This window comes from Podarcis cretensis, assembly GCF_951804945.1.
Source record: "Podarcis cretensis genome assembly, chromosome: 7".
Classification (NCBI taxonomy): domain Eukaryota; kingdom Metazoa; phylum Chordata; class Lepidosauria; order Squamata; family Lacertidae; genus Podarcis; species Podarcis cretensis.
Genome location: NC_137176.1, coordinates 71,116,264 through 71,143,266, shown reverse-complemented (window position 1 = coordinate 71,143,266; position 27,003 = coordinate 71,116,264). Strand labels below are relative to the sequence as shown.

The window sequence follows — 27,003 nt, the reverse complement described above, 5'->3', positions numbered from 1 at the left end:
TCCTATAAAAGCTCCGCCGGCGCCCCTTCTTCCTCTTCTTTTGCCATTTCCTCCTGCCTGCCTGCCTCTTCGGCGATCTTGCTTGCCGCGCCGTCTCCCGTCTTGCGTGTGTTTTTTCTTTGCCCGCCCGCCTGCCTTCCTCCTCTCCTCCCGGGCTTCTGCCCCGCGCCTCCCTCGCTCCTTCTCGCCTTTTTGCGCGCTCTCTCTCTTATTTTTTCTTAAGCCTCGGCGCAACTTTGCGCTCTTTTCTCTGGTCGCGCCCGCAGCCTATGGCCCTGGAAGGCGCCGCTGCCGCCTCCCGTATTTCTGCTGTAGGTTCCCACATCCCTCTTTAAAAATTCCGCCTAAAAAGAGAAGACGATTTACCAAATCTTTCGGGCCGTTGTCCCACGTGAGTACTTAACCTACTATATATGATTATTTATTGGGGGAATATGTGTATTGAAAGGGGGACGCCGCCACCCCGTGCAGCGCTCTCCTCCCCTGCCTTGCGCGAGGGCCTTTCCAGATCCACCTTCAGCCCCAGCGGAGGCGGGTGATGGCGGAACCGGGCGCAGGTGCCTCGGCCTCGGCCAGATCCAGAGAGGCAGGCGGGCGGGCGGGGGGGGGGACACAGTCTCCTTCCTTCTCGGTCCTGGCTAGGCGGCGAGCGCCATAGATGGTGACTCCTCGGCACAAAGCTGCTCCGAGAGGAGGCGCGAGGAAAGAGCGATGTCCGTCGCGCGCGCGCGCGCTGTCAGTAGGTCTGGATCCGTTGGGAGCCCAGTAAAGAAGATGCCTCCCCACCCCCCGCCCCATTATAGCGCGCTTCGGGGCTCTGGGGGGTTCCCATTACACCAAGCCCCGAGGCGACACTTCTTCCCCCTCGAGGCGGGGAGAAGAGGAGGGAGAGAGCCGAGCTCCTGGGCGGGCCGGGGAAGAGCCAGAAGGTTGCTCCCCGGAGCGGACACCCCTCTCACGCCGGCGGCTCGCTCAGGATGGCGACTGTGCGCTCTTCCCCGCTTCTTCCCTCAGCGCTCAGGGCGGCCGAGGAGCCCCGAGCCGGGCAGGTCAGCGGTGTGCGAGAGAGAGGAGGCGCGGGGCTGAGGAGCTCCTAACATGGCGGACGCTCGCGTGCGAGGGAGGGAGGCAGGGAGGGGGCTGCCGCCCGACGGGCTTCGGCGGCCCCCTTCCCCCGCGAGTCGGGCATTTGTGGCGGCGGCGGACGGGGCCGGGAACCGAGGCGCGGGGAGCCCAGAGGACAACATGGCAGAGGGGCTCCTCGGCGGCTGTTCTAACATGGCGGATTCCTGTGGAGGGGAGTGGGAGGCTGCCACCGCCTGTGTGAGTGAGTGTGTGAGTGTATGGCTGCTTCAGAACTGGGTCAGTTCATGGTGATAAGCTGCGGGAAGCAGCAGCAGCCGTTTAACGCCCTGCCGTTGGAGATGGAGGGGGGTGGAGGTAGGGGTGGGCGGCTGCTCAGGAGGCCGAAGGCTCCGCGGTGGCGAGAAGCAGCGCTTGACGTGTGCGAGAGGAGGAGGACTACGACGACGACTCCTTATCCCCTCGGAGTGGCCATTGTCGCCGGCTGGTCACTTGTCACCTGCCGCCCTCTGGGGGGTGGGCAATGGTGAGTTGCCTCAGTCCCTAAAAATGAAGCCTTCATGTGGCTCTGGGAGATCTGGCTGGGGGCATTTAGGCCTCGTGACCATGTAGGGAGTCATTCCAAGCTGGTGACATGGCAGAGGTCGTCCTCTCCCTCCCCCCCACCTTCTTTTTCATTTGTAGGTGTGCTGTGTGTGTTATAGAATTGAGACCAGCTTTCCGGGTTGTGGTGTTGTCTGGTGCTAACCTAAGGGCTTTTCCTCCTCGTGCGCCTGGTGAGCAAGGAAGGCCACCCTTAATGCCCTCTTCGCATGGGTGGATGGTGTCAGCAAGGAGTGGCTGATGATTTTACCATGTTTGCCCTAACGTGTCTCTGAATGGGAACCAGCTGCTTTTGTCAAAGCCTGTAAGCAGTTGCCAAGGTGTATGAAGTGGTGCAGGCCACAGGAATGGAGGAACATGACAGGTGTCACTTACCTAGGATGTAGAACATCTGCCATGGTTTGCCTCAAAATGATTTTGCACCCATTGTTAGTGGCTATACCATGTTTATTGTTGGTAACATAATTTGACACTAATATTACTGCTGCTTTCTTCAAAGATCAAATAATTTATCTCCATCATGGCTGGATGAGAATTATTGGAGCTGCCCTTTTTCTTGGTGCTAAGAAATGTCTTAATGCTGGTATACCAAGGAATGGGATGAAGCAAGACCTCCTGCCCTGTTCAATTGTTGCAATTCTCCTGGGGCACATGTCTCTTAAATATCCCTACTGGTCTGACAGACGCTTGCACAATATGTACAAGAACACACATTTATGTTTTTAAATACTCGGGAATAAACACAAACCCCTAGGTCTGTACAGGCAATCAGCATTGCAAGTTTGCCCCTAAGCATGTGTGGAAGGATTTGAGAAAATCTGTCCTGATTTGAAGGTGGCAGGGTTGCAGCTTCTTGGTTCAAACCACTCTACTTGACATCATTGAGGGGGATGTGGTTTGTCGCTGGCACGCCTTGGCTTTTAGAAAGTTTGTAAAGAGTTGTACATATTTTTTCGTATGTCGGAGAAGTGACACAGGTGGAACTGTTTGGGTATCTGACACCCATGCCTCCAGCAGAGGCTGGAATGGTTATTTGAATTTAGGAAAGACCACATTCTTGCTCATCTGTTGGGAAAGTTGCTGTTTTTCTAGCTCAACCTACTTTTTTTGGGGGGGGGGAATGAGTATCCTATGAATGCTGCTGTGAGTTCTTTGAAGAGGATACAAATGTGACAAAACACCTCCTTTTTCTTTGTGGGGAAGATAGTGGGGAAAAGCTCTTAGCTGTTGAATGGTACAGGATCATAACTTTGGCCATCTGTTAATATGGAATAACTGCTACCTCTTACTTGTCCTACAATGTTCATTTGCTTACATTTATGCCCCATCTTTCTTCTAAGGAGCTCAAGGTGGCATACATGGTTCTCCCTCCTCCCCATTTCATCATCATCAGGAACCCTTTGAGGATGGTTAGAATGAAAGACTGTCAGAGGTTAGCCAGTAAGCTTAATGACTGAATGAAGATTTGAACCCTGGTCTCCAGAGTTCCTCTAAAGTTCTTTGAACTGGTAGTGGAAAAGTACCTTTTGTCATACCTTATCTCCCTGCTTCTTTCTGACCAAAACAGCACAATTAGTGGTTAACACAATTAATGCATTAGAACCAAGATTTAGGTGTTATGGGAACATATACTTATCGCAGTGTGCTTTTCCAACATGCATGGTACAGGTCCAGTGTGTTGGCATTACAGTATATCTCAACTGCGTAGTTTGGGATGCGGCAGAAGTACAGGGAAAGGCGTGGAGTCGGGCTTTGCACGCGGGGCAGGAAAGCAAGCCTTTTGAAATGCAGAGGATCCTGCACATATTTGGCGCCAGTATAAGGGACAGTTCAAAAGAGCGCAGGTCTCGCCAGACCAGCCTGCAGCTCCTTTCGGAGGCAGCGCTGTCATTGGAGGCTCGGGCTAGCTGGAGCAGCCGCTGCTGCTTCAGCGTCACCGTCCGCTGTGACCAAGCTGACGCGATCGTCCTCGGGGCCCCTTCCTCCTTCCCTGCATGTGCGCTGGCGACCAGCTGCGAGCGCCCTCCTGCAGCCCTGCGGCGACGGCGTCTTCGCGGAGTTGCGCCGCGAAGCATGGCGTGCTGGCAGGGGGAGGAGGGTCTGTTCCAGTCTGGACTGGTCCTGTCTAGTTCTTCGCTTCCTGCCTGCCTGCCATGGTGTGAACAATGCTATTGCTGCTGCCGCCGCCGCGGTTTGCGACACGGCATCCCCCGCCCCGTGCGCTTCTTCGGAGTGCGAGCCCCTCCCCTCCCTTGTCTGCCCAGCTACAGCCTCGCCAGAGAGGAGCTGCTGCTGCTGCTGTCGCCCACATCAGGCGCATTGGTGTATCCCTCCCGCCGGCGGGGAAGCCCGTAGCCGCTGAGCTTTCCCTAGCAGCCTCCGGCAGACGTGGGAGAGAAGGCGGGCGGGAGCTACGGCGGCGCTGGAATAAGCTGCAGGGCTTCTTGGTGGCGCACAATGGGAGTTTGCTTTGGGTTGCTGATACTACCAAGGCAGTTCAGCCATGCGGATGATCGGCTACTCGGCCTCCTTTTTGGTCGCCCCCGCTCCAAGTGGGGGATGTTCTGCTTTATGGCTTGAAAACGCGAAGAGCTCATCTGTGGCGAAGGAACTGCTGCTTTGCACACGCCTTAAAATGAAAAAGGCAACACAACTGTACTTGAGAAAGCGGCTCCCAGACACGTGCCTTTATTGTGTGAACTTGTTTTTGAAGCTTGATGATTTTATTGGTACGTCATTATAAATATGTTATGCTGTTTTATGTAAACTGCTTACAGGTGTGTTGTTTTGATTAAGTTGTCTGTAAATTTTGTTAAATGGGTAGTTATGTGCATAAGCATGGAGAATAAAATAACCGGTGTGGGCAACAATAGATTTTAGAGTTTCAGGAAAGAATAGGAGGTAAAGGATTAATTCACAGCTATGATAGCACTGAACTTTTGCTAAGTCCTGTGGACACAGTGGAGGAATATATATTTTAGAAGAGCTAAGTGGATAGTGCTGAACAGGGGAAGCACCCACTTAGTAAGGAACTTCATCACCACATGAACTTGTGCTAGTATCTTCTCTCTGGTTAACTTGCTTCTTGGGGGGTATCTAATGAAAATCTCTTTGCAGAAAGAACAGGGCACAAATATGAGAAATAGATAAATTGTGACATAAATATTCAATCTGTCTCCTATTTCCAAGTGTAACATAGAAAATTTTTTTAGGTATATGTGGTACAAGTGAAACAAAGTTTTGTAGCACTTTAAAGAATTAATAAATGTATTATGGGATAATAAATTGTTGAACCACCTCATCAGATGCGTAGGTTTGTTAGTCTGTTGCTGTTCTATAGAATCTTAAAGACTAACATGGTTACTCACCTGAAGCAGTTAAAATGGTAGAAATGGAGGTGAGTGAGTTTCACGGTATGTTTAAAAGGTGGAGCTAGGGTAGTCTGCTGGATTACTCATTTTTTAATAGATGAGTCCTGCAAATGTTGTATCAAGAATGGTGAGGGTACTTATGCCTTTCCAGGTCTGGATTAACTGGGGCACAGTGTGGTCCTTTTGGATAGGAATAGGATAGGAATAGAAAGTTGACTGCAAGGACTCAGACTGAACAGATGCACCAGACTGCCCCTCCACCAGATGCACATTCAAAGCAGATACATTTTTTTCCTGTGGCTGCTCGTTGTCCTGCAGCACAGCTGTTCTGGAGAACAGAAGAGAAGTAGAATTGTTTCACTTGTCTGGTGATTGCCTCAGAAGGCTATTGCCATCCTTGGACAATATTGTTGTTAAGTAAAGGACTACCACTAGGACATCTATGTGGGGACCTGAAAGACTTGAATTGTGGTTTTTAGTGGGCTATACAGCTGTTGGTACAGGGACTGGGTTCTTTATTTTCCCCCACAGCTGGCTACTTGCGCCAGTGTTGTGCTTGTCTCTGGACCTTGTCCCTGATTAACTAGAACAAGATGTGCCCACAAGCTAGCCTGTTGGTGGATTTAATGTGTAGTGTGAGGGTTTCTTTCAAGTACTAGTTTTAGGCTTCCTTACTGCCTCTGCTCAAACTTTCATGTAGGTTTTGGGTGTTGACAGAGTATGGTAGCCCATTATGTCCCTGCTCTATAATCTTGCCCTTGAGGGATTCCTATTCCGAGCCATTGTGGGCAGGAGTTTGCTGCTGTTGATCTTTCAGTCTGCCACTTTTCTCCCTGGCTCTTGCCAGAAGATTCTCTCTTTTGGACCTGAAGTTGTACCTATAGCGGTGATTGTGATTCTTGTCAGACTTTATATTTCTAAGATTTTGATATTCATTTGATCAAGGCGTGAATTAGAGTGGGGCTTTGATCCCTGTATGGGACAGCTGCGTATTCCTGCACTGCAGGAGGTTGGACTAGATGATCCTCAGGGTCCCTTCCCTTGATACAGGGGTACCTTGGGTTACAAACTTAATTAGTTCTGGAGGTCCGTTCTTAACCCGAAACCTTTCTTAACCTGAGGCGTGCTTTCGCTAATAGGACCGGCACACGATTTCCGTTCTCATCCTGAGGCAAAGTTCGTAACCCGAGGTACCACTTTATAGACTTTGTACCAATGTCACTCTTCCTCTAAAATGTAGTCTAGATGCAGTTGTCACCATAGAATACGGTTTGCTGATGAAAGTGATCTGTTTACACCAAGTAATTTAATTGCTAAGGCGTAGTTTTTCTCTCAGCAAGTGTTCATAAAACATGTACACAAAAAGCCATCTAATGTAGCATCTAATGTCCAACTTATGTCTCAAGAAAGGTGAGCTGTTATTTGAAACTTGCTTCCTTGAAAAATGTTTCCATCAACCAGAAGTTACAAAAATAGAGGTTCTGCTATTTTAATCTACATTCTATATGTTTTCTATAGGATGTACAGTATTTACCTTTCTGTCACATCATTTCCCTTGGAGAATACAGTGGTGCCCCGCAAGACGAACGCCTCGCAAGATGGAAAACCCGCTAGACGAAAGGGTTTTCCGTTTTGGAGGCGCTTCGCAAAACGAATTTCCCTATGGGCTTGCTTCGCAAGACAAAAATGTCTTGCGAGTTCCTGCGGGTTTCCCCCCCTTTTTCTAAGCCGTTAAGCCGCTTATCAGCTGATCCGCTGATAAGCCGCTTAACAGTTGATCGCTAAAAGCCGCTAAACCGCTAATAGCGCTAATCCGCTAAGCTGTCAATGGGCTTGCTTCGCAAGACAAAAAAACAGCTATACGAAGAGCCTCACGGAACGGATTAATTTCGTCTTGCGAGGCACCACTGTATTACACTCAGTAGCAGTTCTCCATTTTTAATAATTCAGTCTCCATTTTTAATCTAAACTTGTTCCTTCTTGTTGAACTTGGATGATGTGCAAGTGTGTTCATCACTTATCTTAATTCTTTGTTTTCATTCTTCCCTTTTTCTCAGAGCTTAAGTAGTTTCCACAGTATAGAACTCTGGTTTCCTTTTTTTTATTACCTTGTTTACACAAAGTGCTGGTCAGATCTATTGTGCCACGTGAGCAGAACACACAAAACTTTCCTTATGATTACCGGTACATACTGTAAGGGAAGTTTGATAGTGGCAACAGAGTTGGTCAGGACAGCTCTTCTGCTGATCCCCAAGGCTCCCTGAACTCGGTTTGACAACAAATGGTTGATAAGCTACCGTATTTTTTGCACCATAACACTCACTTTTTTCCTCCTAGAAAGTAAGGGGAAATGTCTGTGCGTGTTATGGAGGGAATGCCTATGGGTGGCGGGGGGGATCTGCTGCAGTCGTGAGCAGAGGATCCATGGTTCCCCTTCCTTCCTCCTCCGTGGCTCGCTTTGAAACAGCAAAGCGGGAGAAGAGCCGCTGAGTGGGGAGGAGAGAGGGACAGAGAGCCTGCTTCTTTAAAGGAGCAAAGCGGGAGAGGAGCCGCTTACACTCGTGTAAGCGGCTCCTGTCTGGTTGGTTCCTTTAAAGCAAGCAGGCTCTCTGTCCCTCTCTCCTCCCCATTGAGCTTGCTAAATAGCAGCGGGGAGGAGGGAGAAAAGCAGAGCCTGCTTGCTTTAAAGGAGCAAAGTGGGAGAGGAGAGGAGCCTTCTCCCCTTATACCCCTCTTCTTCATTATTAGCAGCATCTTTCTCCACCCACCCCACACGTGCTTCTTCTCCCCTTAAACCCCTCTTCTGCATTATTAGCAGCATCCTTCTCCACCCACCCCATGCGTGCTCCTTGTCCCTTGTGTGCTTTTCCTTCCCTCCCCACTTAAAATGTGGTTACAAAGCACGGATCCACATGGATCCTCAGGATTTTTGCACTGGGTCACCCCAAATTCACCATCAGATCACATAGCATGTCCATGGCTACATCTTGCACCAAAAAAATCACGCACCCACTGTTGCAAAAACGTGGTTACAAAGCATGGATCCACATGGATCCTCAGGATTTTTGCATTGGGCTACTCCAAACTCACTGTCAGATCACATGTCTGTGGCCACAGCATGAACCACAAAAATCATACATCCACTGTTTCATTTAGAATATTTTTTTTCTTGTTTTCCTCCTCTAAAAACTATGTGCGTGTTATGGTCGGGTGTGTGTTATACGAAAAATACGAAAAATATTTTAGTACTTAGTCAGCATGTTCATTTATGCTTCTGGCTTGTAGTTGCTATGAAACTGCTACTGCCTGGGAGCCTTCATACTGCAAGCAGAATGTTGTACAATTCTGGTGAAGTTTGAATTGGCCTTCTCAGTCTGTGTTCTAACCTGAATGTATGTTTATCAATGATCTAAACATACAGGCAGCAACCATTTTAGGCACGTCCCATATGTGCATGACTGTACCAAACCTGGAAGTGACTCAAAAACATCACAGGACGGGATGGGATGGGGCAGGGTGGGCTTATGTGGGCCCCACCAACATGTGTGGGGGTCCAGAGTGTAACCTCTGCACAAATCCTGTACTGTATGCTAAACCTCCTGTTTTTTCTTAAGGACAATTGCTGTATTGAGATGGGTGTATTTGAAAATTGGTTTTGTAAATGCTGGACCTGCAACATTACTGTTGAATATATAATGGATATTCTCCCCCCCCCCCCCCCCTTACAGGGCAAGCTCTCTGACCAGGTGTACAACTATCCAGAGGGATTAGGAGAAGTGCTTTATCGGGAACAGTTCGACTTCAACGCTGAGCCACCTTGGGAACCTAGCTGATGATAGTAGGGTTCCATCTCCTAACTTGTCCATGTGAGTCTTTTCCTTTATTTTTACAGCTGTGCACTTGTAAATTCACTAAGTTTTCCCTTCTGGAATTTGTTTTATGAATTGTTCCAAATGATAGGGAAATGTGTGAAAGCCTGATCTTAATTCAAGAAAAGCTGTTGGCCTTAATCTGTGTTTGTATGAGTTTACATATCAAGACCTTAAGATGCCTTCCCTTAAATTAAAGGCATCCTTTTTATGTATCCTCTGTGTTCATTTGTAACCTACCTCAGTATGCTAATTGGGAGATAATGGCTGTTTAGAATAAACTTTAATCGTCTTCTTGATGTGTTACATGTAAATACCCATTGCTAAATCACTTCAGCACTTCACTTGTAGAGCACAGCCTCCAAGGCATGTCTTGTTAAGTGCCTTTCCATAATTTTGTTTTTCAACTACAGGAGATTGGTGGATTCTGTCTTGGACAAATGCTTTGTACTAGTTACAGTTTACAGAGGAGAGAAATGGATGGTAGGCACCCTACTATAGTTCTGCATCACCACAGCAGAAAATCTGGTTTTGCAAACTTGGTGCCTTATCAGACATCTTCTCATAATATATTCTGGTTATCATTTTTGTTGGAAGTAAAAATAATTTAGATTAAACACTACTGAAATAAAAAAAACATGACTAGTTGAAGCATGTCCCATTACATAATAGACAGCATTCTTGCAAAAGAATGTACCACATACCACCCTGCTGCTGCATTTGTGTACTAATATAAGAGAAGCTGCTTCAAGCGGTAATTCTATTTTATTATGGAAAAAGACAGAACTCAAGCAAAACTTAGAGGATGTCACCTTAATTTTAAAAAGACTAATCTGTCAAATAGACTTGAAACAAAAGTTATGCTTGCAGGTTTTGTTTCGTTTAGCTAAATTGTTGGTGTTTTGAATCAGCCTATTTGACTAGCCTGGCTGGAAGCATAGCTCTGACCTGACTTAGATATATTGAGATTGTGGGTTTCAAACTTGTATATTTCTTCTTCTTGCATCATCATCCTCTTCTTTGCATGTTCATATTCCCACCATCTTTTTTTCTAGTTGAAGCAAATGTACCGTAATTTGCTTTCATGTCTAAATCAGGCAAAATGTGGTTTACGCAAGCTGTAGTTTGGCTTTCAAATCAGAATGAGAAATTTCTGTTTGAACTTTGAGAGACCAACTATGGGTTGAACAAACATAGTGTACCTGATTTGGACATTACAGCATACTATGCTTTGCTGAAACCTGGAAGGAAGAACTGAGTCTGAAAACTATTCTCAGCAGCCAAACTATGATTTGCCTGTTACATTTGAAGAAGACCTATATTAATTACTTATTGTTTGATACTCTGAAATGCTTTGATAATCTGCAGAGAAATATAGAACAGAAGGTGTGATATTTCAAATCATGCTGAAATGCACCCACATGATTCTTATTAGTAGTTAAATCCTGGCACATTTACTATTTGTGCTGTCTCATCTGTAACTGCTGCAACTGGTTGGCTGAAGCAGTTGAAGCTTGGAAGCTGTTTCAACTGTTGTCACAAAGACTAGCAGCCTTGTCAGGCTGCGCAACTACTGAACCATGTGGTACTTTGGGTTTCCCTGGGCTTAGCCGGCTGCAGGGTTGACTGTGCTGGAAAAGGAGAGTTTGTGAACTACTTTGTTTATGAATGCAATTGTAATCTTGCCTTGCCTTCATAGAAGATTAATTCTTAGGATACTTTGATTTGGCAGGCTTCCCTTTATTAGAGTTGCATTGAAACGAGAGCTTAGAACAACCCAGTACACCTCAAATTTACCTTAATCTCTTGAAAGAAATAATCTACTCAAAAGAAACATGATTGACTGTATTTCCGTGTTTGTGACAGCTTTTCCTCAGTTCTTTGTATTTTCCTTGTTATAGGCAGGTCTGACATGCTGGGATCAAACTGTATGATCCTTGGAGTTATTGCACTTGCACAGCTGCTCCATAGGATCAGGTCGTTTGTTTCTTTAGTACCACATGTAGCCTCTTGTCAAAATTAATTTGATTTTAAAATCTTCTAAAGTTGGGTAGATTCTCATATTTGTCTTGCCAATAAATTGTATTGCTGTTAAATGTTTGCCTGATGAATTGATGCCCATCTTTAAGGCAACCTAAAAGTTTTTCATGCTGGCATTCCATACTGTTTTCCTTAATGATTGTGTACTGCCTAGGCACTCTAAGCTTTTATTTTGCAATAAGATTTGTTCTACTGTGAACAAATATTTTAGATTAATCATAACTAGTGAATTAAACCTTAACCATGCAACTTCATAGAAATGCTCACCACAAATATACTTACATTTGGGGTGTGCCTAAACTTGGAAGAGCCTTGACACACCCAGATTGTTTGTGTGTGAGAGAACTGACTAATAGGCACCTTGAAGTTGTGCTATAAAATGTTTTATTGAGGAAAAAGTCAATTAGACGTTAAATATAATGGACCCTAGTAGGAACAGGGTATTAATTAAAATTGGTTTGTCTGGGTATAATTTTAAATTCTTATTAAAAGTGGTCTTCACCTTCAGCTGACAGCTGTAGGAGAAAACCTGCTTGAGCTCTTGCCTCTGGGACTAAAACCTACCTTACTCTTGTCAGCATAGCTCTCTGGGACAGGCAGTTCTTCAGAGAACCTGCCTGGTGTGCACATGTTTCCCCAACACCCTTTTGGAAGACAAGTGACACATAGGTGTAACCAAATGAGAGAACTGGAGTAGACTAATTGGAGGTTTGTTCTTTAGCCCCCAGACCAGAAAAGTCTGGAGAAATGTTTCTCTTACTTCCCATCCCCCATTCCTTCAACTATGGAGCTTTAAGGGGTTGTGTGCAATAAGCACATCAAACACTTCAAATAACTATTTTGCATGCTAAATAAACATACATTCATTGTTTAATTGAATTATTATTGGATGACATGTCAATATTACATTGGTACATTTATTTTGCATTCTAGCCTACTCCGTAATTAAATGATCCCCCCTCCCCACTAAATGGCTTTAGTATTTTAAAAGTGGCTCTGACCTCTTAATGTTTGAGATTATTAAGGAGAAAAGTTAATGTAAAAGTAAAGGTTTGGCAAAATGTCTTTCTGTATGCCTACTGCTTCCCACAGATAATGAATACATTTTTTTAAATCACAAAAAGCTTTCTGCAGTGGAAAACTAGCACATGGGGTGCTAATTTGCTAGGGGCAGGGAACTTCTTTTCTGTAGAAGGCAGCATTCCCTCAGTGGTAATCTGTTGACAGCAATGGGTGGGGATAGAGCCAAAAGTGGGTGGCGGGGGTTCATCTCTTTTCTGTCCCTACCTCTCTGTTTCTCCTGTTTGTTGCCCTCTCCCTGCCCCCTCAGTGTTTCCCCCCTTTTCCCTCTGGGCTCCTTGCATGAAAATAGTCGAAGGGCTGCAGGCTGCCCACCCAATTTATAATCCAATTTTGCTGAATACCTACCTTTGTTGTTTTGCTTTCAAATTTAAATAAGCAGCATATTTACACTACTGATAGCCCCCTGATCTCTGTGCTGCGATTGTAATTTTTTTTATTGTCTTCTCTGTCAAACAGTTTGTTGCATAGCTTAAGGACCCGGATCTAAGGCTTTGTGGCCCATCCCTTGTGTTTCTTGGTTTATGACTGTCGGCTTTGCGGAATACGGCTGAGATGAAAGGATTTCTTGAGGATGCAAACTACTCCATTGGCTTACTGGATGAAGGAGTAAATGTTGGAGATGTCATTGACAACTGCATTTATGAACATACTGTTGTAAGTGTTCCATTTTCAGTATTTTTATTTGTATTTTTATATTGCAAACAAAAAATAAATCTATGCAGTTGTACAGGACTTCATTTAAAAGCAAAAGACACAAGAGTAACATTAAAGCAAAATAAAGAAACAGAAGTAAAGAATGGGTCATCTGAAAAAAATAATCACAAAAAACAATCATTTTGATGAAGGCTTGGTTAAAATAGTGGTGTTAAGATGGTGCCTAAAACCTATGACATATGATACTAGCTTGATTTCATTAGATGAGCCCCATTACCACCATATGAAATGCACAATTGTCAGACTTGTCTGAGTGACAGATCACAAAGATCAGGCAGGGGTGTAGGGAATAAAGCAGCCTTAAGACGCCAGATTATGTCTGTCTTTATAGATTAATAGCAAGAATTTGTAGCTTGGTAACATACTGGCAGCCCAAGAGGCTCCCTTAACACAGGTATTACATTTAGAATTTTGCACCAGCCTCAAGGGTGTTGCATAGAGTGCGTTACAGTAGTCTATCCTTGCCGTTACCATTGCTTGAACCATCACAGTTAATTTATGCAGGAACCGTTGCAGCTGTTAAATGCACTCCTAGCCACTGAGGTTTATCTGTGCCTCAGATGACAAAGTTGGACTTAGGAGTACCTCCACTCTGCATAGCTGCTCCTTTAGGGTGAGTGCAGCTCCATCCAAAGCAGGAAACTGGCCTTTCTCCTAGACACTGAAATGGCACAGCCATAGAGCTTCAGTCCTGCCAGGATTCTAGGCTCCGTTTATTGGCCCTTATCCAGGCCACTGCTGCATCTCTAGACACTGGTTCATAACTTGCACAGCCTTACCTGGCTTAGACATTGTACTGCCGATTTTCAGATTTAGAGGCGTTTCAACCACAAATAATGTTCAAAAACAAGGTTACATTTCATGGTATGCCCAGGGAAAGTGGAAGCAAAATGTCTGGGACAGTAATTAACAAAATGGAAAATGCCCCCTATGACTGCCAGCTACTTATTCTATATCTTTGTAGTTACTGTAGTCTTTAACTGTAGATTCACTGTTTTTCTTTTTCTTCCTAGACTGGAAACAATACTTTTTTTGTTGGTGATCTGGGAAAGTTGATTAAGCAGCACATCCACTGGCAGAATGTGATGGCACCAGTAAAGCCATTTTACAATGTAAAATGTAACTCCACTGTCGGTGTACTTGAGATAATGGCAGCTCTTGGAACTGGGTTTGCATGTTCAAGCAAAGTAAGTATTTGACATCTTACCTAAGGAACTCTTCTCCAACCTGGTGCCCTGCATAGGTTTAAGACTACAGCTCCCCTCAGCCAGCACAGCCATGCTGGTGGAAGCTGTAGTCCACAACATGGAGGGGACCACATTAGGGTAGGGTGCTCTGAACCCTAAACCTCTAGTAGAGGATGTCTATAAGAGCTTGTTCACTCCTTAAGAACAGTTTCGGAGGTTCCGCTTCATGTGCCTCTGCCGCCAGAGCTTTGGAGGTTGGTGACTAGAAATAGTCCTGGTGGTGATCCTGTTTATGGAGTACCCACCTCCTAGGCATGATGGAAGCTAGTTCATATGTCTCTCTGTGTTTATATTCTTAAAGTGGCTTACAACAGATTAGAGCAATAAAACAAACAATCCAGGAACATTCCGCTGGCTGGTTGCAAAGGTTAGAATGACCTTCCCCTCACTGCTGTGATTGTCGGCCAACTAGCATTTGGAGCAGAGTGTTCATTACAGAAGATAAGGGGTGAGCAAACTCCCTGCAGTTCATTCTCAGGCCGGTGGCTGGAGCCAGCTCATCTTCCCAGTTTTATGAAGACAATTGTATTCTCTGGTACATTCAGTGGCTGGGCCTGGCCTTTTTATTCTTAATGCTTGTGCTGTTCTCTGTTTCATTTGGTGTCTTACTTTCTAATGCTGTATTGGGTTTAATATTCTAAAGCTTTTGTAAACCACCCTGGATGTGTTTAAGTTGGAATTTAAACATCTTAATATTTTTATTTATTTTTTTTGGGGGGGGGGAGAGATATGGAATGCATTCTTGACCGTATCATTGCTATGCAGAGGTGTGTGATACCGCAAGCATATTATATTATTTAGGACCATAGAAAGCTACCACATACTATGCCAGACTGTCTCCAGTTAGCCCATTGTCTGCTTTGACTGACAGTAGCTCTCCAAGGTCTCTTTGTAACTTGAGATGCCAGGGATTAAACTTGGGACCTTTGTGGAAAGCATGGGCTCCACCACTGAACTGCGGTTCCTCTCCAGCCTATGAACCTTCCACATATTGAGATTTTTGTACCCAACTTTGATGCTCTCATAACTGGAGTAAATAAAAATAATCCAAATACTATTGTGATGTCTTAAGAACAACTAAGAATGACGTGTTTTATTAGCGTAACTTGCTTAGCTTGTTTGGACATTATGTGCATGTAGGACAGCTCCAGAGCACCAAGCATTAGAAACTTTCAAAACTTTGTAAGCCTCCCCCCCCCTCTCTCTCTCGCGCACACACACACACACACACACACACACACAGCTGGCTTTGAGTTTCTAGAGGTAAACAACTTAAGGTAGAATTTTCTTAGCCTTTGGGACAGGGCAGCTTGCAAACTTTAAGTAAGTTTGGATAACAAGTCTTGCATTAGGTATTACCCCCCCCCCTTTTAATACCACTATTGTGATTTTTAAAAATTCCAACCTTATATACTCTAAATCTTCTTCACAACCTTTATTTGCCTCTAACCTTGTTCAAATGTTTGTTTTTTCAGACTGAAATGGCATTGGTTCAAGACCTGGGCATTTCTCCTGAAAACATTATATTCACAAATCCTTGCAAGCAAGCTTCTCAGATAAAATATGCAGCGAAAATTGGAGTAAACATTTTGACATGTGACAGTGAACTTGAATTAAAGAAAATTGCTAGGAACCATCCAAATGCAAAGTAAGTATACAGAAATGTTTTCATTTTACTTACCATTGTGGGAAGTTGGGATTACAGTATACAATTTTAAAACATTATTGTGGCATCTTAGAAGACTAACAAATTGTACTATGGCATAAGCTTTCATGAACCAGAGCCCACTGAATTAAATTTAATATATGCTTATAATGAATTATCTCTAAAGGGATAACCTTCTGAAATACTTCTTGCAGAGAAGTCTCCTTTGGCTGTTCTAACATGCAACTCTTTAAAACTTGAGAGTGTATACCTTGATGACCCAAATACTAGCTAGGTGTGTTTGACAACATAGTTTTAAGCTGTTGCTTTTGAAGATTCTACTAACTTACCCTGAAATTGCTTTATCAAGAGACCTTAAAACTTCTTTTGACTCGGAAGCACCTTCTGCCTGGGTTATGTGGGCTGGCGATATTAAAACATGAATATATCTATATATTTACACACACCATTCTCTGCTTGGAACTCTGGCATCATGAGGAAATGTATCACATGTTTGTTCAGATCACCATCTGTTAGAATTGTCTCAAGATCCCTTGAGCTGGTCCAGAATGTTTCAGGGAGGGAAATCAAGTACAAATCTGGAACAGGCTGCTATATGCTGCGTGCCAGAACTGTGGTGCTGCACCAGAAGTGCACATCAAGTTTTCTTCTAGTTTACTTGGGGTAGCATCAGCATGAAGGAGGAACAAATGTATGGCGGTGGATTATCTAAAACAGATAAGGCAGTTAGTGGGTAAGTACATGCCCCTTTGAAATAATAGAATATGAAGGCTGCATGTCAATCTCTAGATTGTATCAGTAATTTAATATTCTTGCAGACTTCCTGGGCCTTGAGAGAAGAGTTCATCCAGTAAATGTGTCATGCAATTGGGCACCTCCTTCCTCATTGTCAATCTTTGTGTAAAAAAGTTGCTGGAGTTTATTCTTTTAATAGGGCAGTGATTGCCATGTGTTCAAGAAATATCATATATATGTTATATGCTCCTACACTACTAATCCATATTATGATCCAAACTTTTATCATCAGGTATATTGATCCTTAAGAAAAAGGATAATATATAGTGCTTCAGTTGCATGTTTTTAAGGGCAGATCTGCATGAGTGCTGTGGACCTTATTTTGGGGCAATATAATACACACTTGGAAAATATAAAGATGTTAGCTTCCCACTCGTTCCGATACCCAGTACTGGCCATGCAGTCACTTCTGTTAACTGAATCAGCAGAGGACTAACACAGTCATTTGTGGAGTATGACATTTGCAAGGCTATTAATGCATCCAGCTCCCAAAGTAAGGTTTGGTAGACTTGGCCCTAAGGATGTTACACAGACATTTAGAGTGAAATTAATGGCTGTATCTCTTTGGATTAATATTAGCAGCTAATTGATGCTCAGGTTTGCAAGAAATGACCCATCTTTCTAGAAACCAAGGACTCATTATGCTCTCAGTCATCAAGTTAAGTTCCAGTTTCTTGTAAGGGTGTAAGTCCTGTTACCTTCAAATGAAATGCTGCCCACCAGCCTGTTCTGGCTACTACTACAGGAGGAAGCAAGCAGTGAAACTAATAAAACTGGAATTAATACTTCAAAAAAGTACCCAGCGGGAGGGAAAATCTGGGATGCCTTCTATTTCAAATCAGCCATATTTTATCAAGCAAACAGTATTCAAAACCCAGTCATAGATGTGGCTTGCATGTAAAGGTAAGCTGAACCATTAGCTTGCTGTGGTTGCATGGGCCCCTGTAGATACAGTTGCAGCTGCTTTGCTGTTTTGCTCTTGCTATGAAGCTAAGCTATGGTTTGGCTTAGTATGTTGTCTAAATAGTGGTTCATGATTTGTCTCGTCCCAGACAAACCACAAGCTGTAACCAAGGATTGTTCTTGGTTTACAGCTCGTCTCTTCCAGCCAAACCATGAGCCTGAGTGTGGATGGCATGCTGCACCAAACCACACCTTAGCTTGCAGCAGTGCAGTAAGACTGGAGAAGGAGCAGCTGTAACTGTCTCTCCAGGGGCTATGGTTTGACTTAGTGTTACATGTGAACTGAACCATATTCAGCACATTTTGCAAGAAGTTGACACTGAGCAGCTTTATGACAGCCATGATTACATCCAAGGTAATGTATTTTTATTACAGCAGTCAACAGGTTTTCTGCTACAGCAGTTATTAGCTGCTGCATTTCCAAACCACTTATCCTTTTTGACTCCATATTTAGGCCCTAATTGCTAGTTTTCTCTCTGTACAGGATTATTTTTATTAGGTTCCCTTGACTCGTCCATCGGTGGAACTGGAGTATTGGCAACATAATCAACATACTTCTGACAGTCTTCAGGCTTCACATGTGCTGATGCTGCTGTAAACCAACTGTGCCCCAATCATCTTCCCCTTCTCTTAGGCTCTTGCTTCATATTGCCACAGAAGACATTAATGGAGAGGAAGAGATGAACATGAAGTTTGGCACCACCCTGAAGAACTGTCGGCACCTCATGGAATGTGCTAAGGAGCTGAATGTCCAAATAGTTGGTGTTAAGTAAGTAATCATGTCCTTTCTCCCTCATCTTCCCTTCACATTGCTGCTCTTTTCAATGTGAAAGAGGAAAGCAGTGGACTTAAATGGTATATGCGGTCACTAATGTTGAAATGTTCATGTTAGGAAGGTATCCTGAATGTCTACAAAAGTAGCCACAGTGTTTCATAACTATGCTTCCAATTATATCTCATACATATTAGTAAAATGCTACATAATACAGTGTCTTGTTTCTGTGCACCCAAATATTTGGGAAGAGAATATGGGAAGTATTAATACCAGAGAGAGAGAAAGAAACTGAACTCTTCAGGGATATTAGTTCCCAGACCTCTAGAAAATTATTCTTAAAAGTTTGTCCTATATATGGTGTACAGTACATACATTTCCTTGTGACAAAATTGACCTTTTCAGTTTAAGGCTGTAAATTAGATCCTAAAGGGGGCCACCTAATTTGAATACATATGGCAGATGAAAGTCATTTAACATGTAAGGCTTGATAGGACAAACCCATTTCAAACAAAAGGTAAACGTTTAGAAATACATGTATGAAAGGCAACAGCAATATTCAGAGCAAAGCAATTCTCTACAGCTTTCCCATAGTCTCAACTATATAACGCCACATGTCTAGTAGCAAATATTAGACACCCATAGCATCTAATTCCAAGAAGATGATTATACTGAAAACAGAGGTCTCCTGTCTCAAGTGTCAATATACCTCCGGGTATAGGGTGGTATATAAATTCAATAAATAATAATAAATAATAATTTTGGGCAAAAAACTATAACTAGTGAGGATTGGGAGTAGAACTTCAATGCTGAATGATATTTCAGTAATGTAGAGAGAACTCTTTTGCTAATACTGTACTGTACTCCATCTTCTTGTTTACCCTTTATATAAGTCCCATATTTATTAGCAAGAAATCCTGTTGCTTTCAGTGGAAGCTTCTAAGTATGCTTAGCATGGAACACAGACAGATTTGATTGGCTGAGTAATTGCACTTATTGAAGCCTAGACCATAAACATGATGACAGAGAGCCATTGAGAGAATGAGAGAATTGTGAAGCAAATTTATTGCAAACTTTGTGAATTTGTCAAGCCAGAGTAAATCACATATAATCTGCAGGGTTTTTTAAGTTAAAGTTAGTCTTTGTTTTTGTTTGTTTCAGATTTCATGTGTCAAGTTCTTGCAAGGAAACTCAAGTATACAAACATGCTATTTCTGATGCTCGCTGTGTGTTTGATATGGCTGTAAGTGAATTATTGGACTTGTATACACTTAAGTTCACATGTTGAATATGTTCAGTACAGTGAATCCTTGGTTCTCAAACGGCTTACTTGACAAACAAATCAACTCCCGAACACAGAAAACCTGGAAGTGTTCAGGTTTTCGAACGTTTTTCAAAAGCTGAACGTCCGACGCAGCTTCCACTTTAGTGCAGGAAGCTCCTGCAGCCAATCAGAAACCGAGCCTTGGTTTTTGAACGTTTTCAAAAGTCAAACGGCTTCCAGAACAGATTCCGTTCGAGAACTAAGGTACAACTTTTCTTAATTCCATCACACAATTGTAGATAGTTTGCCATTTATTTTTGACATAATATATGAGAATTAGTTGAGTTGCCATTTACTGTATAATATTTTAAAAGGTAACAAATAAATCACCTTGTCTTGTTAAAAGAGCTCAATGTTTTAAGATTATATTACAAAACAAAATGGGCACCTAATACCTTATAGATAGTAAACTTTCTGCATTTTCATTTTAGGAAGAATTTGGCTTTACCATGAACCTGTTGAACATTGGTGGTGGTTTCACAGATTACGAAGCTGACCTGGAGGAGGTATGAATTTTGATTTAGCTTTTTGCTATAAAACTGGCTTATTTAGTTATTCAGTCAGTTGAGATTTGCATTTGCAGTGGATATACGTATGAAATAGCTAAAGAATTAACACAGAGATGGAGGGTGGATTTATAGTCTTCAGTTCCAATTCAATCATTGAAACTTGAGTTCATAATATTATATTTGGATACAGAGCAGCCTTCCTTAACCTGGTGCCCTTCAGATAATTTTGCACTACAAGTTGCATCAGTCACAGCCAGCACATTTGGAGAGCACCAGATTGAGGGAGGCTGACTTAGAAAATAAGAGTGGCAGACTGGTTTGAATCCTGGCTTGTTTAGCCAAACCAAAGTATAAAATAATCAGCGTACCTCTGAGTTCAAACATAGGAGAGCACTGATTAATTTTAAAACAAAAGTTTCTGAACTTGTTGCTACACCAAAATTGGAGATGGGAACACAGTAACCTGAGGCTTGTTTGCACAATAGTAAAACACATTTTCTTGTTGCATCCAAAAAGGACTTTGCAAGTTTTATATTATAGAGCTTCTGACGCTTTTTAAAATGAATATTTTTTGGAAGAACTTGTGCAGTGATAAGAAGTTATAGCATGCAGGCCAGGATCCAAAGAACTGTTGATGAAAGTTCAGATACAACTTGTGTAGTTGCACTTTGATTTGTTCAAGTGATATTTTGCACAGTTTAGCTAACTCTGCTTATAGCTTCATAACTTTCTCAGTGCTTGTGTATCCATATGTGCTATGCATCTAAGAAGGTGGCCTGGTTTTCCTAATGAGGAAAACAACCACTCTAAACTTGGAAAGCAGATTTCCATATGTAGAAGCAGATCTTTGGGTCCCAGTCACATTTTATTATAGTAACATGTGCATCTGTATGACCTGTTTTTGCTACAGTGCTTTCTAAAAGATATTGTGCTATATGAGTACTGCTGCAAGTGTATTTTGGTCTAGTTGCACAAATGAGAAAGCAATGTGTGTGAATTGGTTCTCCAGTTTGTGCAACCCACATGCTGTGAGTTACCTGACTGACCTAAAATGTTTTTTGGATACAGGTTCACACTGAGAGGGAGGAGAGGAGGAACACACCACAATTGTGCTAATTTAAAACTGCAAGAGTCTAAATATCACAACAAAATCAACCATTATTTTCAAATTACCCAAGATTTTAGATGGCTGCTTTTGAATAGACCTAGATTATTTGAAAACAAGATCATATTTCGTAGGATTGAACATTGGGAAAAACAGCCTGATAGGAGCAGTTGTAGTCCTCTATCGGTAATGTGCTAAAATTTATATAATTCACTTGACTTTAATAGATCAGCAATAATACATCATGTATCCTTTTTATTCTGAGGTAAAATTCAGACGAACTAAGCAACTTGATTGGTTCAGATTTCCCCCATCCCCAAGTTGTGATAGTGAGTGGCACCATTTCTCCCCTTAGCTTTCAACTTGACAAACATTTATCTAGGAACAGACTTAAAATTTGAACAAAGGTTGTAAATTATAAATTGATACAGGCTTTTAAATAGATATTCCCCTTCTATCTTCAAGGTTAATCATATTGTCAGTCCATTACTTGATACCTACTTTCCTGAAGAATCTGGTGTGAACGTGATTGCGGAGCCTGGATGCTATTATGTTTCTTCTGCATTTACTCTAGCAGTTAATATCATTGCCAAGAAAGCTGTTCAAGATGACAAACCTCTTCTCTCTAAAGGTAGGCAAAACCTGTTCCACACTTAAATCAGCATAAAGATTGAAGAAACAACAGCAGTGCTTTGGATCCTAGCCAAAAATTATGCCTCTAATCTAATAGCTTATTTTCTCTTTTAGGTTGCTAAGAAGCTTTTGTTTATTTCATTTGTTAGTGGTATTGATATATGGCCTTTAAGGGAAACCACACAAAGCAGTTTGTTAATGCTTATTGTTCTAATATTTTAAAACAATCAAAGAAAGCAGTAAAAATAAGCTATTGGGGTGGGGGAGACTCCTAGAAATTAAATTTCTCCCCTTGAAACAAGATGGTCTTTGGTCAGTCCTGGTAGCAGCTGGGAGAATGGGGGGTTTACCTCATCTTGAACATTGGGAGTTCACCAGGCTGCTGTTTTCTCTTTTTCATCTCCTGAGGTATCGTGTTTCTTCCAGTATTTGAGCTGGTTTCAATTTAAAAGACAGTTGGCTTTTTTGAATCAGTAAGGGCTCAGCCCTCAGGAGGAAAAAATCTTTACTATTTGTAAACTAGAACATATTTTCAGTTTCCATAGAAACATGCTGTTTTAGGCTGAGAGTTTTGCCTGGAGGGTTAGATTTCAATTTTTGTTAAGCTTTAAGACTTCAGGGTTTGACTTGCATAGTACTGCTAATTTATATGGCAGACCGAGGGCATACCTCTGCAGTATGTTTGTGTTCAGACTGAATTAAGTGAAGAATGAATCTATCTGTCTGTCTGTCTTATTGAATGTGCAATCTTAAGAATGTTCCAGGTCATGATTCATATTTCTCTCAGGATACATCTTATATCTGATATTCCTTCATCATATTTCTTGTTCATGTGTATGTTCCATATACTCCTGAAAAACTTAGGCAACTGTTTAAGAAAGGGCTGTAAGTGGAAACTTATTGTGAAACTGTTATTAAAATGTAACATCTTTCGTTACAGTGGAACAAATAAGGAGTGGTGAACCAGTCTTCATGTACTACATGAATGATGGTGTTTATGGTTCTTTTGCACGCAAATTATCTGAGAATTTGACTACTATTCCAGAGGTTCACAAGGTAAGAGCACCTTTATGTACTATAAGCTGCTATCCTCAACAAGAATTACCAAATGAAATTACAGTGGTGCCTCGCAAGACGAAATTAATCCGTTCTGTGAGGCTCTTCGTATAGCGGTTTTTTTGTCTTGCGAAGCAAGCCCATTGACAGCTTAGCGGATTAGCGCTATTAGCGGCTTTTAGCGATCAGCTGTTAAGTGGCTTATCAGTGGATCAGCTGATAAGCAGCTTAACGGCTTAGGAAAAGGGGGGGGGGAGGGAAAAAACCCCGCAGGAACTCGCAATACATTTTCGTCTTGCGAAGCAAGCCCATAGGGAAATTCGTTTTGCGAAGCGCCTCCAAAACGGAAAACCCTTTCGTCTAGCAGGTTTCCCATCTTGCGAGGCGTTCGTCTTGCGGGGCACCACTGTATCACTGCTTTTGTATGTGTAGAATCATACATGTATAAACCTAAATCTAACTGTCAGAACTGTTTTCATGCAGAAATACAAGGAAGATGAGCCTCTATTTGCAAGCAGCCTTTGGGGTCCATCCTGTGATGAGCTTGATCAAATTGTGGAAAACTGTCTTCTCCCTGAGCTGAATATTGGAGACTGGCTGCTCTTTGACAATATGGGTTCTGGTGCTTTGGGTGAACAATCTGCTTTTAATGATTTCCAAAAGCCACCAGTTTACTACATAATGTCAATCAGTAACTGGTAAGTTTATATTGTGTTGTACTTTATGATTCAATCTAACTTTGACAAAAACACTATGTTCAATATTTTATGAAGGAAGGTGAGCTATTTCTAAGAGCATAGACATCTCAGCAATGTGTGTACACCTTTTGAGAAACCTAAACTTCCTTTGAAAATTGTTGCAGCCTGTCCCCCAGATGCTTTTCCTTTTTCACCTGGCAGCACATGCTCACTTTTAAATGAAGAGTCATGGCAATAGCTTGAGTGCTAGATTTGGACATGGGGAGACCCATGTTCCAATTCAGTGCAAAGTTTGTGTTCAACTGATCTCACTAGATGCAAAGGCAATAAAGCATAATTTTATCAAGATAGTGCATGTGTGTTAGCTCTTGTTTTGTAGAGGCTGTCCAACTAGCTTTGCAGATCCGTATTTTTTTTTTATTAAAAAAATTACATGTCCATTCATACCCATGCTAAGGTCACATGTAGTTTAGGTGCTAAAAAGAAGTATTTCAGTGCAACCACAACAGTGGTACAGTTCTATCCTTGGGGTAGACTCTTAAAGTATATGCTGGGCCAGCCCAAGCCTTGCTACATGAAGCCTGGCTGCCTCTAACCAATCACTATACAGTACTGCACTTGCATGCACTGCTATCCTGGTCTATAGGTAACACACCAGTGTGGGCAAACTAGCCTTGCAGCTGTTGATAGATTCCAACATAAGGTGGTCAAGGAGGATGGAAGTTGGACTACCAGCTTCTGGAGGGCTACAGGTTTCCCTTTCCACTTGTTTTGTCCATGTTGCTAATTGGCCAGGACATAATTTGGCATTAAGTGAATGGAAAGTCAGCTTGTGGAAGAAGGAACAGGATGATCTGGGTATCTAAGTTCATTTTTATCAGTCTTGCAGATTGATGGGATTTTATATATGCAGGCAGCGGCCATTTCATGTGGGGGTTTTGTCAGCAGAGCACACACAAGCACACCCGGTTATGCCCTCTTCCAGGTCCAAAATGACCCACATTGGTGATCGTGCCTAAATGGGTCACCATCTGTACAACTGCATGCTCGTAAGATGAAGTATAATGATCAAAAGTGCACAAAAAGTACCATCTATACTTTCTTCTGAATATTTGATAACATAATGGCTGGGGAAAGCTAAAATTAGGCAATTTAATTTGCTAAACTTGCAGTGTGTAGAACAGTATTCAAAATAGGAAAGGGTGGTGCTACAGTGCTTGGAAAACCCCCCAAATGAAATCTTTCTTCCCCTATTTTGCCTGAATATTGTGTGTGCTTTCCATTCCAGGTGTGAGATGCAAGATGCTGGGTTCACCTCTGACACACTGATGAAGAACTTCTTCTTTGTGCCTTCTTGCATTCAGCTGAGTCCTGAAGACCGATTTTCTATTGCAGCTTAAACAGGCACTAATGCTTCAATTAGCCTTGCAGTTGCATGTCTGTAGTCTTGTCTGGTCACAACATTCCAGTTTGGAATTAAAATGGAACAATCTTGAATGAATTATTGAAACTTGAAATCATTTGGGACCAGGCAAAACCAGCTACAACTACAATTCACTGGGGGAGTAAAGGTTAAAAAACAACAACATTTAAACTTGTCAGATCACTCAATCCCTCAGCATTTAAACGAAATATGCAACAAAATGGATGACTTAGTTGAGATGGAAACCCATCACTTGGGTTCTCTGTTAAACAGTTTACATACAAGTACAGTTTTTATACTAAGGATTTCTGTTAGTCTTGTAAAGTTGTCTTTCCCTCTGATATCTGAAATGTCAGTGGGAAACAAGTGTGACTTCATTAGCTATGTTTAGTGTATTTAGAACGTGTAAATTTGTGCTTTGAACTGTAGTTTAATAAATGTAAAATTGCATCATAGTATTTGTTGTATTCACCTTTGCAGTACCCACCCTTGTACTATTGCAATAAAATTTTGTGTAGACTTTACTGTTCTCCCCACCTACCCCCTCCCTGCTAATACAGGGAAGAGATCTAAGCAACACTGATAGTACAAAAAGGTGTAAGGTTATTATTCAAAGACTATTTAAATTGACAAAATTTTAAATCATGATTAAAAACTAAGCTGAAGTGCAGTCTGCTGTTTTCCCCAAGCATCTAATTTAAGCTAACTCCAAAACATGCAAGCAGACAGGTGCTGCAAATCAATTCACAGGAAGTAAAATGCATATAATAAACAGAAAGCTAACTTATTGCTCTCTTTTGTCTAAAAAGCAAGACTTACTTTGCACACTGTTGAAAGTAAGACCCATTAAACTTGGAGGGGCTTACTTTCCACAGAAACAAACATAGGATTAGGATTTAAAAGTCTCAGTATTCCAACAAAGCAGTTCTGATTAGCATTTTGCTCTTTGACAGGATGTCTACATCCATCTCTAAGAACCAGATCCCTGATGTTCTAGATATACTGTAGCAGCTAGACTTAGCAAGCAAAATATAGAAGCTTTTACTCATCGTTGCTTAGATTCCTCCTTCCCTTTGATTTCTCACTTTAATTTATTTTGCTAACCTTGTAGCCTTGGATGTGAATTTTGAAATGCACCAAGCCAGAGTTAATTTGAAAATGGAGATTAGTATACTTAAATAACTTGGTAATGTAAAATGGGCTGCCAGATGCACATGCATTTTATACTAATGCCAGTTGGCAGGAAGCTTTCTCGTCTCTCTGCCCCCTTTCCAGTTCACTGGAGCTAAAACTGCATACTTGCTAGATGAAGGGGTTTCGGAAAATTCCCTTCAGCCTGATCCTTTTAAAATAACAGGTACTATATGCTTTTAACCATATGAGATGCTTTTAATCTGCATGAATGCTTCCTGCAGCTAAATCTTAATAACCCTGACAGTGGAATATGGTTGTGAACATTAAAGCACAAATGAAAAAAGCAAAATCAGTTTTCCATTTAAGAAAATAACATCACTTTCCAGAGTTTTGATCCAGAATCTGTCAGGGTTCTATTAGGAAATTAAAAAAGCAGGGGCAGTTGTCATATCCATCATCAAGCCTCTCTAAAGATACCAAGGATTCTGCTCTTAAGTTTATAGAACTGTTGTGAGTTAACCAACTCTGTTGTAAATGGTACAGTCACCTTCGAAATGTCTGTATTGTATTTGACAGTTTGCCATAAAAGCTGGTTTGAACTTGGTATGTATTTGAATTTATATGCTAAAACCTCTCTCTTCTGTTTACAATATTGTAATATCAGTTTTTGAATAATTCAAATATAAAACTGAATGATTTCTATATAGCAAATTAACTAATGGGACTTTGTCTTGTGTATAGTATAGCTAGTTGCTGAGAAAGACTGTTATTTGAATGATTACACATGAAGACCTATAGACCTGCCCAATAGAAACTGCTAAGGAAAGAAACTATGTTTAGATGCACCAAACTGCTGATATTTTAAATGAGATTCCAGTTGGCAAGATTAATGGAAAGGAGGACAAAGGGACTGTT

The 27,003-nt window shown here is 42.1% G+C and overlaps 1 protein-coding gene and 1 long non-coding RNA gene across 2 annotated transcripts in view; both read left to right on the top strand.

Moving 5' to 3' along the window:
* The window catches only part of LOC307220788, an 88,764-nt gene that overhangs the window by 23,244 nt on the left and 38,517 nt on the right, over window positions 1-27,003 (top strand). The window lies entirely within an intron of this gene.
* AZIN1 (antizyme inhibitor 1) lies at window positions 67-26,692 on the top strand. The gene is made up of 12 exons (XM_079984835.1): window positions 67-391; window positions 8,786-8,923; window positions 12,506-12,703; window positions 13,777-13,950; window positions 15,486-15,658; window positions 18,069-18,203; window positions 19,368-19,449; window positions 19,962-20,036; window positions 21,610-21,775; window positions 22,718-22,833; window positions 23,317-23,531; window positions 24,820-26,692. The coding sequence occupies exons 3-12, from the start codon at window positions 12,602-12,604 to the stop codon at window positions 24,929-24,931; spliced, it is 1,350 nt and encodes a 449-aa protein (XP_079840961.1). The 5' UTR covers window positions 67-391; window positions 8,786-8,923; window positions 12,506-12,601; the 3' UTR covers window positions 24,932-26,692.

What these genes read in the sequence shown, in the direction of transcription:
- AZIN1 (XM_079984835.1), top strand. Translation starts at nt 12,602, where the DNA reads ATGAAAGGATTTCTTGAGGATGCAAACTACTCCATTGGCTTACTGGAT. An exon ending in GTCCAAATAGTTGGTGTTAA is followed by an intron (nt 18,204 to 19,367) that starts GTAAGTAATCAT and finishes TGTTTGTTTCAG; the next exon opens with ATTTCATGTGTCAAGTTCTT. An exon ending in GCTGTGTGTTTGATATGGCT is followed by an intron (nt 19,450 to 19,961) that starts GTAAGTGAATTA and finishes TTTTCATTTTAG; the next exon opens with GAAGAATTTGGCTTTACCAT.